The following is a 17,363-nucleotide window of genomic DNA, read 5'->3' as shown; positions in this document are numbered from 1 at the left end:
CCTTCTAGCACTGAGAACAATTGTAGCAGTCGGAATTTTGGCGGGTTTTCTGCAGCAGATTTCGTTGCTACTTATTGACTTCAACGAGGTTTGCTGCAGTTTTTCCGTCACGGCTGAATCGGTAGCAGGAAATCCGCCATGTAGTTGTGTGGCAGCAAGTTACAGACAAGTCGTACACACTTTTGGGCGGGTGCCATGTTGTTGTAGCCCTGGGGTGCACTGCGGTAGCTGTGTTCATTTGGTTCTTACCTTGTCCTCCGGTGATTCCGGGAATGTCGCGCAGCGAAGGCGACGAGCACTGAATTGTTCCCTCCCACAGTACGGCCTCGCTCTCCGCCAAGTCGCCAAACATACAGGTGACGCCGGCCGACAGATCCGGGGCGTTCTCCACCGAAAGATTTAGCTGTAAAAAGAGGAGGGACAGTTAATAAACTAAGCACTTTACTGCTATGGCGGAACCTGCAGTCCTATGTAAAACAGCAGATGCTAAACTGAGCGCCGCACGCATCTTACCAGCAGCTCGGGGACGCTGACAGAGGAGTTATTGGGGGTCACATCCAGGCGCACACACTGGGTCAAGTCACTGGTGAAGCGGTATGGCTCGGACGCTCGCTCGCATTCGCTCTCTCGGCAGCACCTGTGCGAGAAAATTCAACTGTAGTGACGGGCAAATACAACCGGCACGGGCGCACATTGTGTCCGGGCATGCTGGGTGTTGTAGTTTTGTTAAATCTGGAGGTCCGCAGTTTGGAGACCACTGCCACAGATCAATGTTAGCTGCCTGGGCGTGCTGGGAGTTGTAGTTTTGCACAGCTAGAGGTCCCACAGTTTGGAAACAACTGCAATAGATCAATGTTAGCTGTCCGGGCATGCTGGGAGTTGTAGTTTTGCAACATCTGGAGGCCCACAGTTTGAGACCACTGATCTGGAGCATTGTTCCCAAACTTGGGCCTCTCCGGTTGTTGCAGAACTACAACTCTCAGGATGTTCTTGACATTTTGGACAGCGCTGCTCTGGTACAATGTTCCCCATATCAGATCTTTCCATCTGTTGAAGAACTACAACTCCCAGCAAGCCCAGGCATCCTCAGGCTGGAATGACACAGGTTGGTCAGGGACAGCCGTTAATTGTCCAGGCATGCTGGGAGTTGTAGTTTTACAAAACCTAGGAGTTCCCCAGTTCAGAGACCACTCATTCAGAGCATTGTTCACAAACTTGTGTCTCTCCAGTTGTGGCAGAACTACAACTCCCAGAATGCCCTTGACATCTTGAGGCTGTAAAATAAACATTTTGGACAGCGCTGACCTAGTGCAGCGTTCCCCCAAATAGTGTCTTTCCAGTTGTAGAAGAACTACAACTCCCAGCAGGCCCAGGCAGAAATGACACAGATTGGAGACCACTGCTGTAGATCAGTGCTGTCCAAACTGTGGACCTCCAGCTGTTGCAAAACTACAACGCCCAGCATGCACCTAATACTCAGGTCATGTGCGGTATTGCATTTCAGTTCCACTAAAGTAAATAAAGCAAAGTTGTAATACCACACACAACCTGAGGACAGGTGTGGCGCTAGTTCGCTTCATTTTCAAAATTTCTGATTTCTATCAGTGAACGAGAACATTCTTTTTCTACATCCTATTACGTATTACAGCTGAGGGTTTGTAACAATTTTATCCAGTCTAGACAAAGCTCTATGAATTGTAAGGGCTAAAATTGGGCGTAATTGCTTTGCAGAAGCTTTTCTATTCACTGACAGTAAGCAGAGATCTTGAACACAGTGAGTTATGGAAACAAACAGCTGCATCATCTTACGATTTAGCCAGTGTTTCCCAACCAGTGTGCCTCCAGCTGTTGCAAAACTACAACTCCCAGCATGGCCGGACAGCCTTCGGCTGTCCGGGCATGCTGGGAGTTGTAGTTTTGCAACAGCTGTAGGTCCACAGTTTGGAGACCACTGCTCTATGGTGAAAAATGGTGTTATATACACACACACACACATATATATATATATATATATATAATTTTTTATATATATATGTATATAGATATATGTGTGTATATATATATTTTTTTTTATATATGCATATAGATATATGTGTACATATATTTTTTTATATAGATATATATGTGTGTATATATATATATCTTTTTTTATATGTATATAGATATATATGTGTGTATATATAATTTTTTTTATATATGTATAGAGATATATATAATTTTTTATATATGTATATAGATATATATGTGTATATATATAATTTTTTATATATGTATAGATATATATATATATATATATATATATATATATATATCTTTTTATATGTATATAGATATATAGATTTTTTATACATGTATATATATATATATATATATATATATATATATATATATACACACACACACAAACATATTCATATATATATATATATATATATATATATATATATATATACACACACACATACATACATATACATACACACACACATTCATATATACATTCTTAATCCACTGACAGCAAGCAGAGCTCTATGGTAAAGCACTGAACACAAAACTGGCCACCATGTGTGTACGTACTAATTTATTACAACACTTTAAAGGCAGGAACATGTGTTTTGCACATAGCTGTGAATCGGGGTCGCCCCCTCCACATGGCGGTGCGATCGTCAGGTGTGGATATCGTCCGCTGCGCGCCAGATGTGTGCTTGTCGTGTGCAGTGAACCCGTCGCATGTTCATACAAAACACACCTGTATGAGAACACGCAAGCTTCGCACCTACATGTGACACAGCTGCGTGCGGGAATCGGAGCAGATTTCACACCTTCACGTAACGCGTCCGCGCCGGGAAAAGAAAACTAATTATGCCTTTAAATAAACATGAAACGCAAGCGAGGAACATGTGAATGCAACACGAGGACATGTGATCTGACTGTGCCATTGCTGCACGATGAAAATCTGCCATTATTTGTTTTATCTTGTTTCTAGGAAAGCTGGGTAAATACAAACATGGCTGCAACTTCTCCCAGAGGCTGTCAGATGGCAGGTCGCTGTACCCGGAGCTGTACTCACTATTCTGCTGGTGATGTCACTGTGTACATACATTACATTACTTATCCTGTACTGATCCTGAGTTATATCCTGTATTATACCCCGGAGCTGTACTCACTATTCTGCTGGTGAGATCACTGTGTACATACATTACATTACTTATCCTGTACTGATCCTGAGTTATATCCTGTATTATACTCCAGAGCTGCACTCACTATTCTGCTGGTGAGATCACTGTGTACATACATTACATTACTTATCCTGTACTGATCCTGAGTTATAGCCAGTATTATACTCCAGAGCTGTACTCACTATTCTGCTGTTGAGGTCACTGTGTACATACATTACATTACTTATCCTGTACTGATCCTGAGTTATATCCTGTATTATACTCCAGAGCTGCACTCACTATTCTGCTGGTGAGATCACTGTGTACATACATTACATCACTTATCCTGTACTGATCCTGAGTTATATCCTGTATTATACTCCAGAGCTGTACTCACTATTCTGCTGGTGAGGTCACTGTGTACATACATTACATTACTTATCCTGTACTGATCCTGAGTTATATCCTGTATTATACCCCGGAGCTGTACTCACTATTCTGCTGGTGATGTCACTGTGTACATACATTACATTACTTATCCTGTACTGATCCTGAGTTATATCCTGTATTATACCCCGGAGCTGTACTCACTATTCTGCTGGTGAGATCACTGTGTACATACATTACATTACTTATCCTGTACTGATCCTGAGTTATATCCTGTATTATACTCCAGAGCTGTACTCACTATTCTGCTGGTGGGGTCACTGTGTACATACATTACATTACTTATCCTGTACTGATCCTGAGCTATATCCTGTATTACACTCCAGAGCTGTACTCACTATTCTGCTGGTGAGGTCACTGTGTACATACATTACATTACTTATCCTGTACTGATCCTGAGCTATATCCTGTATTATACTCCAGAGCTGTACTCACTATTCTGCTGGTGAGGTCACTGTGTACATACATTACATTACTTATCCTGTACTGATCCTGAGTTATATCCTGTATTATACCCCGGAGCTGTACTCACTATTCTGCTGGTGAGATCACTGTGTACATACATTACATTACTTATCCTGTACTGATCCTGAGTTATATCCTGTATTATACTCCAGAGCTGCACTCACTATTCTGCTGGTGAGGTCACTGTGTACATACATTACATTACTTATCCTGTACTGATCCTGAGTTATATCCTGTATTATACCCCAGAGCTGTACTCACTATTCTGCTGGTGAGATCACTGTGTACATACATTACATTACTTATCCTGTACTGATCCTGAGTTATATCCTGTATTATACTCCAGAGCTGCACTCACTATTCTGCTTTTAGTCGGGTTGAACCTCACAGTGTGATACACAAACAGTTGAATAGTTGTGCAACGAACATAAAACAATCAAAATAAAATCGTCAAACCCTGGCAAAAAAAACGAAACGAAACGTGCAACCGACATTGTTCTTAGTCCCTATGATAGTAATTATGGAGTAAACATCCATCAGGTTGGGGTTATTGGCGGTTTGTGAAGTGTAAGCGGCGCGTTCGTGTTTTCGCAGCCTACGTCTCTCTCGCTGCAGGTGCTGCACCTTCCCGGGAGTCGCTTTCATCCTGTGTGAACATTTCTCTCTTATAATCAGCGCGGCCCTGATACCAATGTTGCTGTTACGGTTGGAGCCTCAGGCAACGCAACGGTTAGACGCAACCCTCAGAGACACCTGCGCAGACAAGACGGCTTGTTCTAGACTATTGTATATCAACTATCCGAAAAGGAATATGTTACTGGAGGCTGCATCGTCCTTCCCCCGCACAGTAAGGCAGTATTTTCCAACCAGGGTGCCTCCAGCTGTTGCAAAACTACAATTTCCAGCATGCCCGGACAGCCAACGGCTGTCCGGGCATGCTGGGAATTGTAGTTTTGCAACAGCTGGAGGCACCAAGGTTGGGAAACACTGTACTTTTGCAGTGTTTCTCAATCAGTGTGCCTCCAGCTGTTGCAAAACTACTTAGCATGGAGCAGTAAGAGGATTTGTGCTCCAAAATTTCCTCATGTGCAACAGCCAATGGCTGTCCGGGCATGCTGGGAGTTGTAGTTTTTGCAACAGCTGTAGGTCCACAGTTTGGAGACCACCACCCGAGGGACTAGTTCATACTGAGGAAATTAGGGTGGAATCTAATACACAGATATTCCGAATGGAGTTCCACTTAAAAAAATGTGGTGCAGCAGCCTCCCATTGTTCTTAATTCACACTACAGGATTTTCGGGGCGGAATATTCCGACCCCAGACTCCACCGAAAGAACTTACAGGATCTACTGCTGATACCACAGATCTATGGAGGCCGCATCTCACACCTTACTGGATCTACTACTGATACCACAGATCTATGGAGGCCGCACCTCACACATTACTGGATCTACTGCTGATACCACAGATCTATGGAGGCCGCGCATCATAACTTACAGGATCTACTGCTGATACCACAGATCTATGGAGGCCGCACCTCACACCTTACTGGATCTACTGCTGATACCACAGATCTATGGAGGCTGCACCTCACACCTTACTGGATCTACTGCTGATACCACAGATCTATGGAGGCCACACCTCACACCTTACTGGATCTACTGCTGATACCACAGATCTATGGAGGCCGCACCTCACACATTACAGGATCTACTGCTGATACCACAGATCTATGGAGGCCGCACCTCACACCTTACTGGATCTACTGCTGATACCACAGATCTATGGAGGCCGCACCTCACACCTTACTGGATCTACTGCTGATACCAAAGATCTGTGGAGGCCGCACCTCACACCTTACTGGATCTACTGCTGATTCCACAGATCTATGGAGGCCGCACCTCACACATTACTGGATCTACTGCTGATACCACAGATCTATGGAGGCCGCACCTCACACCTTACTGGATCTACTGCTGATACCACAGATCTATGGAGGCCGCACCTCACACCTTACTGGATCTACTACTGATACCACAGATCTATGGAGGCCGCACCTCACACATTACTGGATCTACTGCTGATACCACAGATCTATGGAGGCCGCACCTCACACATTACTGGATCTACTGCGGATACCACAGATCTATGGAGGCCGCACCTCACACATTACTGGATCTACTGCTGATACCACAGATCTATGGAGGCCGCACCTCACACTTTACTGGATCTACTGCTGATACCACAGATCTATGGAGGCCGCACCTCACACATTACTGGATCTAGTGCTGATACCACAGATCTATGGAGGCCGCACCTCACACCTTACTCGATCTACTGCTGATACCACAGATCTATGGAGGCCGCACCTCATACCTTACTCGATCTACTGCTGATACCACAGATCTATGGAGGCCGCACCTCACACTTTACTGGATCTACTGCTGATACCACAGATCTATGGAGGCCGCACCTCACACCTTACTGGATCTACTGCTGATACCACAGATCTATGGAGGCCGCACCTCACACCTTACTGGATCTACTGCTGATACCACAGATCTATGGAGGCCGCACCTCACACCTTACTGGATCTACTGCTGATACCACAGATCTATGGAGGCCGCACCTCACACCTTACTGGATCTACTGCTGATACCACAGATCTATGGAGGCCGCACCTCACACATTACTGTATCTACTGCTGATACCACAGATCTATGGAGGCCGCACCTCACACCTTACTGGATCTACTGCTGATACCACAGATCTATAGAGGCCGCACCTCACACCTTACTGGATCTACTGCTGATACCACAGATCTATAGAGGCCGCACCTCACACATTACTGGATCTACTGCTGATACCACAGATCTATGGAGGCCGCACCTCACACCTTACTGGATCTACTGCTGATACCACAGATCTATGGAGGCCGCACCTCACACCTTACTGGATCTACTGCTGATACCACAGGTCTATGGAGGCCGCACCTCACACATTACTGGATCTCTTACTGATACCACAGATCTATGGAGCCCGCACCTAACACCTTACTGGATCTACTGCTGATACCACAGATCTATGGAGGCCGCACCTCGCAGCTTACTGGATCTACTGCTGATACCACAGATCTATGGAGGCCGCACCTCACACATTACAGGATCTACTGCTGATACCACAGGTCTATGGAGGCCGCACCTCACACATTACTGGATCTCTTACTGATACCACAGATCTATGGAGGCCGCACCTCACACATTACTGGATCTACTGCTGATACCACAGGTCTATGGAGGCCGCACCTCACACATTACTGGATCTCTTACTGATACCACAGATCTATGGAGGCCGCACCTAACACCTTACTGGATCTACTGCTGATACCACAGATCTATGGAGGCCGCACCTCACACCTTACTGGATCTACTGCTGATACCACAGATCTATGGAGGCCGCACCTCACACATTACAGGATCTAGTACTGATACCACAGATCTATGGAGGCCGCACCTCACACATTACTGGATCTACTGCTGATACCACAGATCTATGGAGGCCGCACCTCACACCTTACTGGATCTACTGCTGATACCACAGATCTATGGAGGCCGCACCTCACACATTACTGTATCTACTGCTGATACCACAGATCTATGGAGGCCGCACCTCACACATTACTGGATCTACTGCTGATACCACAGATCTATGGAGGCCGCACCTCACACCTTACTGGATCTACTGCTGATACCACAGATCTATGGAGGCCACACCTCACACATTACAGGATCTACTGCTGATACCACAGATCTATGGAGGCCGCACCTCACACATTACAGGATCTACTGCTGATACCACAGATCTATGGAGGCCACACCTCACACATTACTGGATCTACTGCTGATACCACAGATCTATAGAGGCCGCACCTCACCCATTACTGGATCTACTGCTGATACCACAGATCTATGGAGGCCGCACCTCACACATTACTGGATCTACTGCTGATACCACAGATCTATGGAGGCCGCACCTCACACATTACTGGATCTACTGCTGATACCACAGATCTATAGAGGCCGCACCTCACACCTTACTGGATCTACTGCTGATACCACAGATCTATGGAGGCCGCACCTCACACCTTACTGGATCTACTGCTGATACCACAGGTCTATGGAGGCCGCACCTCACACATTACTGGATCTCTTACTGATACCACAGATCTATGGAGGCCGCACCTCACACATTACTGGATCTACTGCTGATACCACAGATCTATGGAGGCCGCACCTCACACATTACAGGATCTACTGCTGATACCACAGATCTATGGAGGCCGCACCTCACACATTACAGGATCTACTGCTGATACCACAGATCTATGGAGGCCGCACCTCACACCTTACAGGATCTACTGCTGATACCACAGATCTATGGAGGCCGCACCTCACACCTTACTGGATCTACTGCTGATACTACAGGTCTATGGAGGCCGCACCTCACACCTTACTGGATCTACTGCTGATACCACAGATCTATGGAGGCCGCACCTCACACCTTACTGGATCTACTGCTGATACCACAGATCTATGGAGGCCGCACCTCACACCTTACTGGATCTACTGCTGATACCACAGATCTATGGAGGCCGCACCTCACACCTTACTGGATCTACTCCTGATACCACAGATCTATGGAGGCTGCACCTCACACCTTACTGGATCTACTGCTGATACCACAGATCTATGGAGGCCGCACCTCACACATTACAGGATCTACTGCTGATACCACAGATCTATGGAGGCCGCACCTCACACCTTACTGGATCTACTGCTGATACCACAGATCTATAGAGGCCGCACCTCACACCTTACTGGATCTACTGCTGATACCACAGATCTATGGAGGCCACACCTCACACCTTACAGGATCTACTGCTGATACCACAGATCTATGGAGGCCGCACCTCACACATTACTGTATCTACTGCTGATACCACAGATCTATGGAGGCCGCACCTCACACATTACTGGATCTACTGCTGATACTACAGATCTATGGAGGCCGCACCTCACACCTTACTGGATCTACTGCTGATACCACAGATCTATGGAGGCTGCACCTTACACATTACTGGATCTACTGCTGATACCACAGATCTATGGAGGCCGCACCTCACACCTTACTGGATCTACTGCTGATACCACAGATCTATGGAGGTCGCACCTTACACATTACAGGATCTACTGCTGATACCACAGATCTATGGAGGCCGCACCTCACACCTTACTGGATCTACTGCTGATACCACAGATCTATGGAGGCCGCACCTCACACCTTACTGGATCTACTGCTGATACCACAGATCTATGGAGGCCGCACCTCACACCTTACTGGATCTACTGCTGATACCACAGATCTATGGAGGCCGCACCTCACACATTACAGGATCTACTGCTGATACCACAGATCTATGGAGGCCGCACCTCACACATTACAGGATCTACTGCTGATACCACAGATCTATGGAGGCCGCACCTCACACCTTACTGGATCTACTGCTGATACCACAGATCTATGGAGGCCGCACCTCACACATTACTGGATCTACTGCTGATACCCCAGATCTATGGAGGCCGCACCTTACACCTTACTGGATCTACTGCTGATACCCCAGATCTATGGAGGCCGCACCTTACACCTTACTGGATCTACTGCTAATACCACAGATCTATGGAGGCTGCACCTCACACATTACTGGATCTACTACTGATACCACAGATCTATGGAGGCCGCACCTCACACCTTAAAGGATCTACTACTGATACTACAGATCTATGGAGGCCGCACCTCACACATTACAGGATCTACTGCTGATACTACAGATCTATGGAAGCCGCACCTCACACCTTACAGGATCTACTGCTGATACTACAGATCTATGGAGGCCGCACCTCACACCTTACAGGATCTACTGCTGATACCACAGATCTATGGAGGCCGCACCTCACACATTACTGGATCTACTGCTGATACCACAGATCTATGGAGGCCGCACCTCACACATTACTGGATCTACTGCGGATACCACAGATCTATGGAGGCCGCTCCTCACACCTTACAGCATCTACTGCTGATACCACAGATCTATGGAGGCTGCACCTCACACCTTACTGGATCTACTGCTGATACCACAGATCTATGGAGGCCGCACCTCACACATTACTGGATCTACTGCTGATACCACAGATCTATGGAGGACGCACCTCACACCTTACAGGATCTACTGCTGATACCACAGATCTATGGAGGCCGCACCTCACACATTACTGTATCTACTGCTGATACCACAGATCTATGGAGGCCGCACCTCACACATTACTGGATCTACTGCTGATACTACAGATCTATGGAGGCCGCACCTCACACCTTACTGGATCTACTGCTGATACCACAGATCTATGGAGGCTGCACCTTACACATTACTGGATCTACTGCTGATACCACAGATCTATGGAGGCCGCACCTCACACCTTACTGGATCTACTGCTGATACCACAGATCTATGGAGGTCGCACCTTACACATTACAGGATCTACTGCTGATACCACAGATCTATGGAGGCCGCACCTCACACCTTACTGGATCTACTGCTGATACCACAGATCTATGGAGGCCGCACCTCACACCTTACTGGATCTACTGCTGATACCACAGATCTATGGAGGCCGCACCTCACACCTTACTGGATCTACTGCTGATACCACAGATCTATGGAGGCCGCACCTCACACATTACAGGATCTACTGCTGATACCACAGATCTATGGAGGCCGCACCTCACACCTTACTGGATCTACTGCTGATACCACAGATCTATGGAGGCCGCACCTCACACATTACTGGATCTACTGCTGATACCCCAGATCTATGGAGGCCGCACCTTACACCTTACTGGATCTACTGCTGATACCCCAGATCTATGGAGGCCGCACCTTACACCTTACTGGATCTACTGCTAATACCACAGATCTATGGAGGCTGCACCTCACACATTACTGGATCTACTACTGATACCACAGATCTATGGAGGCCGCACCTCACACCTTAAAGGATCTACTACTGATACTACAGATCTATGGAGGCCGCACCTCACACATTACAGGATCTACTGCTGATACTACAGATCTATGGAAGCCGCACCTCACACCTTACAGGATCTACTGCTGATACTACAGATCTATGGAGGCCGCACCTCACACCTTACAGGATCTACTGCTGATACCACAGATCTATGGAGGCCGCACCTCACACATTACTGGATCTACTGCTGATACCACAGATCTATGGAGGCCGCACCTCACACCTTACAGGATCTACTGCTGATACTACAGATCTATGGAGGCCGCACCTCACACATTACTGGATCTACTGCTGATACCACAGATCTATGGAGGCCGCACCTCACACATTACTGGATCTACTGCGGATACCACAGATCTATGGAGGCCGCTCCTCACACCTTACAGCATCTACTGCTGATACCACAGATCTATGGAGGCTGCACCTCACACCTTACTGGATCTACTGCTGATTCCACAGATCTATGGAGGCCGCACCTCACACATTACTGGATCTACTGCTGATACCACAGATCTATGGAGGACGCACCTCACACCTTACAGGATCTACTGCTGATACCACAGATCTATGGAGGCCGCACCTCACACCTTACTGGATCTACTGCTGATACCACAGATCTATGGAGGCCGCACCTCACACCTTACTGGATCTACTGCTGATACCACAGATCTATGGAGGCCCCATTGGTGCAGCCATAGGGTATATAGAGACAGTGAGATTCATCAAAACCTGTGCAAAGGAAAAGTTGCCCATAGCAACCAATCAGATCACTTCTTTCATTTTGCAGAGGCCTTATTAAAAATGAAAGAAGTGATCTGATTGGTTTTGATAAATCTCCCCCAGTGGTCGTATATGGGCCCTGTGGTACTTTAGGAGCCCATGTGCAACATGAAGAGACATCAGCATGATAAACTGCACATAGATGTGGTCTACTACATGGGGCCCGGGATCTTCAAGTTATATCTTAGCATATAAAAATATTTTAATTATTGTTGCCACATTTTGTTTGAAACCTCCTCTATTTACCTGTTACCATGAGGTTTAATTCTTTAAAGAACTATTATCTATATAGCCTCTTCTAATATTTCACCAAATTTATAGAAAAAGGGATGAGGTTAAAGTCGTCATGTGACCAGTTTATTGTCAATCAATAGAACAGTTGCCCTAAAGGCCCCGCAGCTTTTGGCCCATTTGGGGCACAATTAAACGTATGAATGGCGCTTTATGGTCTTTTTTGTACAAAGATTCCTCCATGGGTCCCCTGTGCATTAACCGGGCTATTAAACTTCACACTGGCGCAGTTCATAGCCATCAAAAGACAAGGGGCAGAGTCATGGCGGGTGGCATTGCACAGGGCCTCCGTTCCGGCATAATAGGCCCAATCTCCAGTCTCATGAGGCCCCAATGTTCGAACCTCATTGTCCTTGGTGCCAATGACCGGAAGGGCTCTGCCTATAAAGTATTTTATTAGCGCAAGGCATCCTACATATTCTAATAGGATGGCATTGTGTGACCCCTGGATCTGTCCAGACTGAATGATCTCCCACATAGCCCTATTGTTCGCTGCGTTTCCTGCTCCCCGGAGGAAGAATAGCTGCAAAAAAGGGAATAAAAAAAAAAAAAAAGCCGCCATAGTCATATATTACAGGCGGACTGTGCGGGGGTCATGGGCGGACTGCGCAACGGCTTTAATCACTAGTATAAGGGGGGAGACGAGGGCAATAAGGCCAAAGTGCTGACAGGGAGGAGGGAAGGAGGGTACTGCTGACAGGAGGGGTTGCCTCGTGGGCAGCGTGCCTGGGTGTGAAAGGAGGGGGGGGGGGGGTCGAAGATTTACTATCATATTAAGAGCCTGGCTGTTTAATACAAGAGATGAGGACACGATATAATTATCAGGAGAGGCAGCCCGGCCATTAAGAGATCTGACCTCTGAAGTGGGATACACTTCATCTTACTATGAATTATACAGACGGCAAAAAAGAAAAAAAAATACATAATAAGAGGGATGTGAACGGGAGATTCCTCCAGCTCCAGTATCAGTTTTCACGCCAAAAGATTAAGAAAATTCGAAGCTTAGCGGCGAGAACATCAAAGGCGAGCTTGACGGGCTCTTGCGGTTGGCGTTGATGCCGGGGCGGATTGTTTCGTGGGTGGGGTAACAGCTGCCCACCATCGGAGAAGAAATATGTATAGAACGACTGAGCGCTTAAAGCAGTATTACCCCCCAAAATTGCCTTTTAAGTAAGGGTATGATGGGAGTTGTAGTTTTGCACGAGCTGGTGAGCCACAGGTTCCAAAATAGTGCTATATAGCAATATTAGAACTATGAGGGCATGATGGGAGTAGTAGTTTTTCAACAGCTGGATAGGCATAGGATGGAGCATTGTTTCCCAACCAGAGCTCCTCCAGTTGTTGCAAAACTACAACTCCCAGCATGCCCGCACAGCCGTTGGCTGTGCGGGTATGCTGGGAGTTGTAGTTTTGCAACAGCTGGAGGCACAGTTAGGAAACAATGGGTTGGAGAATACTCCCAAAGAGCAATATCTTGGCTGTCATGTCATGATGGGAGCTGTAGTTTTGCATCATCAAGAGAGAATTTGGGAAACCGTACCGTAAAACAAGATCATGGCTGTCAATGCACGATTGGAGTTGTAGTTTGACAGGAGCTGGAGAGCCACAGGTTCCAGAATAGTGCCATAAAGCAATATTGTGTAGTTTTGCAACAGCTGGAGAGTCACACATTGGGGTTCACTCCCAAAGAGTAATATATTGGTTGGGTCATGATGGAAGTTGTAGTTTTGCAACAGCCTAAGACCACTACCACAGAGCAATGTTATGGCTGTCATGGAATGCTGGGAGTTGTAGTTTTGCAACAGCTGGAGACCACAGGTTGGGAAACAATACTTAAGAGCAATATCTTGGTTGTGAAGTCATGATAGGACTTGTAGTTTTTAAACAGCTGGAGACCACTGCCATAGGAGCAATGTTATGGCTGTCAGAGCACGCTGGGAGTTGTAGTTGGGGAGCACTACCCAAGGGTAGTCTCAACCCAAACAATTATTTGCTGACGCACGGGAGGTGGGAATTCACCCATTTCCCTTGTTGAAAGCTGTCAGGGCATTATGGGTGTTGTAGTTTTGCAACAGCTGGAGGGCCAAAGAATGGGGAACATTGGTTTTAAGGTGGGGTTCCTGTTTTAAAAACTGCTAAATTATGGTCTATTTACATCCAGAGCTGTATAAAATACAGCCACATGGCCGCCGGTGGCGTGTAAGTGAACCTTATTCTCTCTCCAAGCAGCTCGGGATGGGAGTAGACCATACAAGAACTCAAACTCAATAAAACTTATAAAGCAAACTATTGGCAAGGCTACCAAACTTGTGAAACGTTGTGTAAAACTGAGCCACGTGTTGGGGCGCCCCCATAGTTTGAATAAATAGCAGTCAACCCCATCCTCTCAAACAACTTGGCCAAACCCCAGGATGTGATGTTCTCCAGATGACAGGCGTTCAGGAGAGATTTTCACATATTTCCGTGATGGCCGTGTGTCCAGTGATGGCAGGAGAAGCTGGAATCTCGAAACCTGACAGCTGTGGCGTTGAGAGCAGCGGACGGACGACTGGGAACACCTGTTATAGGGATGAGAGACGCCAGAAAAGGGGGCGCGATGACTACTACGACCAAGCATTTCGCTGTTCATGTCGCCCTGGTTATTATACGTGGCCCCCTCGTTCGGGAGACAGAAAACACATGGCTGCGGAGGAAAGGAACAGACAAAATCTGAAGAAATCCATAAATCAGGGGATCAAGGAGGTCACAAAAAAAGACAATAAATCCAAGCGGCTCCATCCTCTACACATCTCCTACAACTTCCCTGGATCGTCTCCCTTGATTTACAAGCGTTTAATCCTATGCATGAAGTCCAAGGCGGCGTTCTTATATGTCCCTTTGCCTATAGCCTTACCTTAAGATCATCAAAAAGTGCGCTAAGAGCCTCCATTTTTTGACAAAAGAGTGCTGCTGCATCCATCCTTTTTGTATACTTTGTACTTGCCACAGCAGCGTGCACCCGTGTATTAGGTCGTTGTGCTGGCTATTTTTCTTTTTTGTGTTCTTACTCTAAGAAGATGGGGAAAGAGCGAGACTTCTTGTTTGCATGTAAGGCAAAGTGGTTGCTAAGGAGACAAATCCCTAGCAACAAGTCTGACCCACATTACATGGGTTTTCAAATCGAGGCAGAAGTGGGGCTAAAATGGCCTTTACTTAATCATTTTTGAAAGTCAATTTGTGCTTGTGGCTGAAAACGTAACATACGGTACTTACCTACATACATATGGGAAACATAACCACGACCGAGGGCACTTCTACAGAGGCCATAAGAGCTTTTAAAAAGGGAGGGTTGGTTGGGTGGTTGCGTGACACAACGTAAGCCCCAAAAGGAGGTCCTAGGGGTATTCTATGGACCCTTTCAAAAATACAGCCGTGCGGGCTTAATACATACCTTATTAGGGAATTCTCAGTTATTGGTGTTATCACAAAATTCAAAGTTGTGCCCTATATACAGAATAATAAATTCCAAAACTCATTGGAGGGCTCACCCTCCTCGGGGATTAATACCCTTTACTTGGGTTACATTAAATCACACCTTTATTGATATGCCTTAAAACCATATATGTGAATGGATTATTGTGATTAAAACTTTCGGAGTATCTCTATGTTATTCTCTATGGAGGTTATAGCATTTGACTGCTGGGTTCCACTCCTTGTTATTGTATCAATTTACAATTTCTTCTTCTGCAATGGGGGTAAGGGGGTATTGGGGTTTGAAGGTCTCTCACACCTTCACAATTCGGGGGTCTTGTTTGCCCTCCGTTTTTAGTTACCCTCTTCCCTTCCATTGGCTAATGTTAGCCTACAGCCCCTTGACAAAGCCAGGTCCACTGGTGAAACGTTGGGGAGGCTGGTGAAAGTTTTTTAGACAGAGACTCTCTATGGGAAGAGGTGTTTATATATAAAAAGATAAGACTTATGGGACCGTACAACTCCTTAACATGATATAAGCAATAATCCATTCACATATATGGTTTTAAGGCATATCAATAAAGGTGTGATTTTAATGAGACCCAAGTAAAGGGTATTAATCCCCGAGGAGGGTGAGCCCTCCAAAGGGTTTTGGAATTTATTGTTAGTCCGCCCTGGGACTCATGAGGGATTAATTGTTGCTATAAAAATAATAGGGGATAACTATCTGGTCAGCAGGGTCCAACTCCTGGCACCCCTCGATCCAGAGTGAACGGAGAGGCAGCACGCATGCTTGGACACAACTCAATTCACTGTATATGGGTTTGGAACATCGCAGAGAGCTGTACCTGTCTATGGTCGGAAGCCTCAAACGCCAAACACTTGCGCAGCCATTCCCTTTGCTTGGAGGACAAGTAACCTCTGTTCTTGTAACCTATAAGGGTCCCGGTAGTTAGACCCTACAGATCAACTAGGCGTCCCCTATGAAACTGTCCAGAGCAGGAGAAAACACCAGTATCAAACATATGCTGCTCTGGACAGTTCCTAAAATTTACATAGATGTCAGCAGAGAGCACTGTGGACAGACAGAAAAGAAATCCAAAAAAGAAAATAAATTTCCTCTGTAGTATACAGCCGCTAATAAGTAGTGGAAGGATTAAGATTTTTTTTTATAGACGTAATTTACAAATCTGTTTAACTTTTTGGCACCAGTTGATTAAAAAAATAAATAAATAAATAAAAAAAGTCTATTCTTGGTATAACCCCTTTAATAAAGGGGTCCCCTCTTCAGAATCCTCTTGACCAAAGCAAAAAAGGGTCTACAATATAGCATCTTTTGTTATACAGAAAGCCCACTGATACCAAAGGACAGGGTGCAATACTTAATTTTTCCTGCTGAGGCGCTGCAGGCATACTGAACACTTACAGCTAGATTATTCCGCAGATTCCAGACAATTTGCAGCACCTTGTTCACAGGGAACCCTTTTAGGGTGTATTTTAAACCCTAAATATGCGCAGGATTTAAAGTTGTTAAAGGGGTACTCCGGTGAAAACATTTTAATTTTAATCAACTGGTGCCAGAAAGTTAAACAGATTTGTAAATTACTTCTATTATAAAATCTTTTAA

At 46.0% G+C, this 17,363-nt stretch overlaps 1 protein-coding gene across 1 annotated transcript in view; it reads right to left on the bottom strand.

The window, feature by feature from the left end:
- Positions 1–17,363, bottom strand: part of PLXNA3 (plexin A3) — a 147,093-nt gene that overhangs the window by 40,325 nt on the left and 89,405 nt on the right. The window contains exons 6-7 of the mRNA XM_056540891.1: positions 514–637; positions 250–403 (exon numbers count right to left, since the gene is read on the bottom strand). Coding sequence (XP_056396866.1) covers positions 250–403; positions 514–637 — 278 coding nt within the window. The remainder of the gene's footprint in view (positions 1–249; positions 404–513; positions 638–17,363) is intronic.

The sequence above is a fragment of the Hyla sarda genome, chromosome 9 (assembly GCF_029499605.1).
Source record: "Hyla sarda isolate aHylSar1 chromosome 9, aHylSar1.hap1, whole genome shotgun sequence".
Lineage (NCBI taxonomy): Eukaryota > Metazoa > Chordata > Amphibia > Anura > Hylidae > Hyla > Hyla sarda.
The sequence above is the reverse complement of the archived record's forward strand: the minus strand, read 5'-3'. Positions and strand labels throughout refer to the sequence as shown.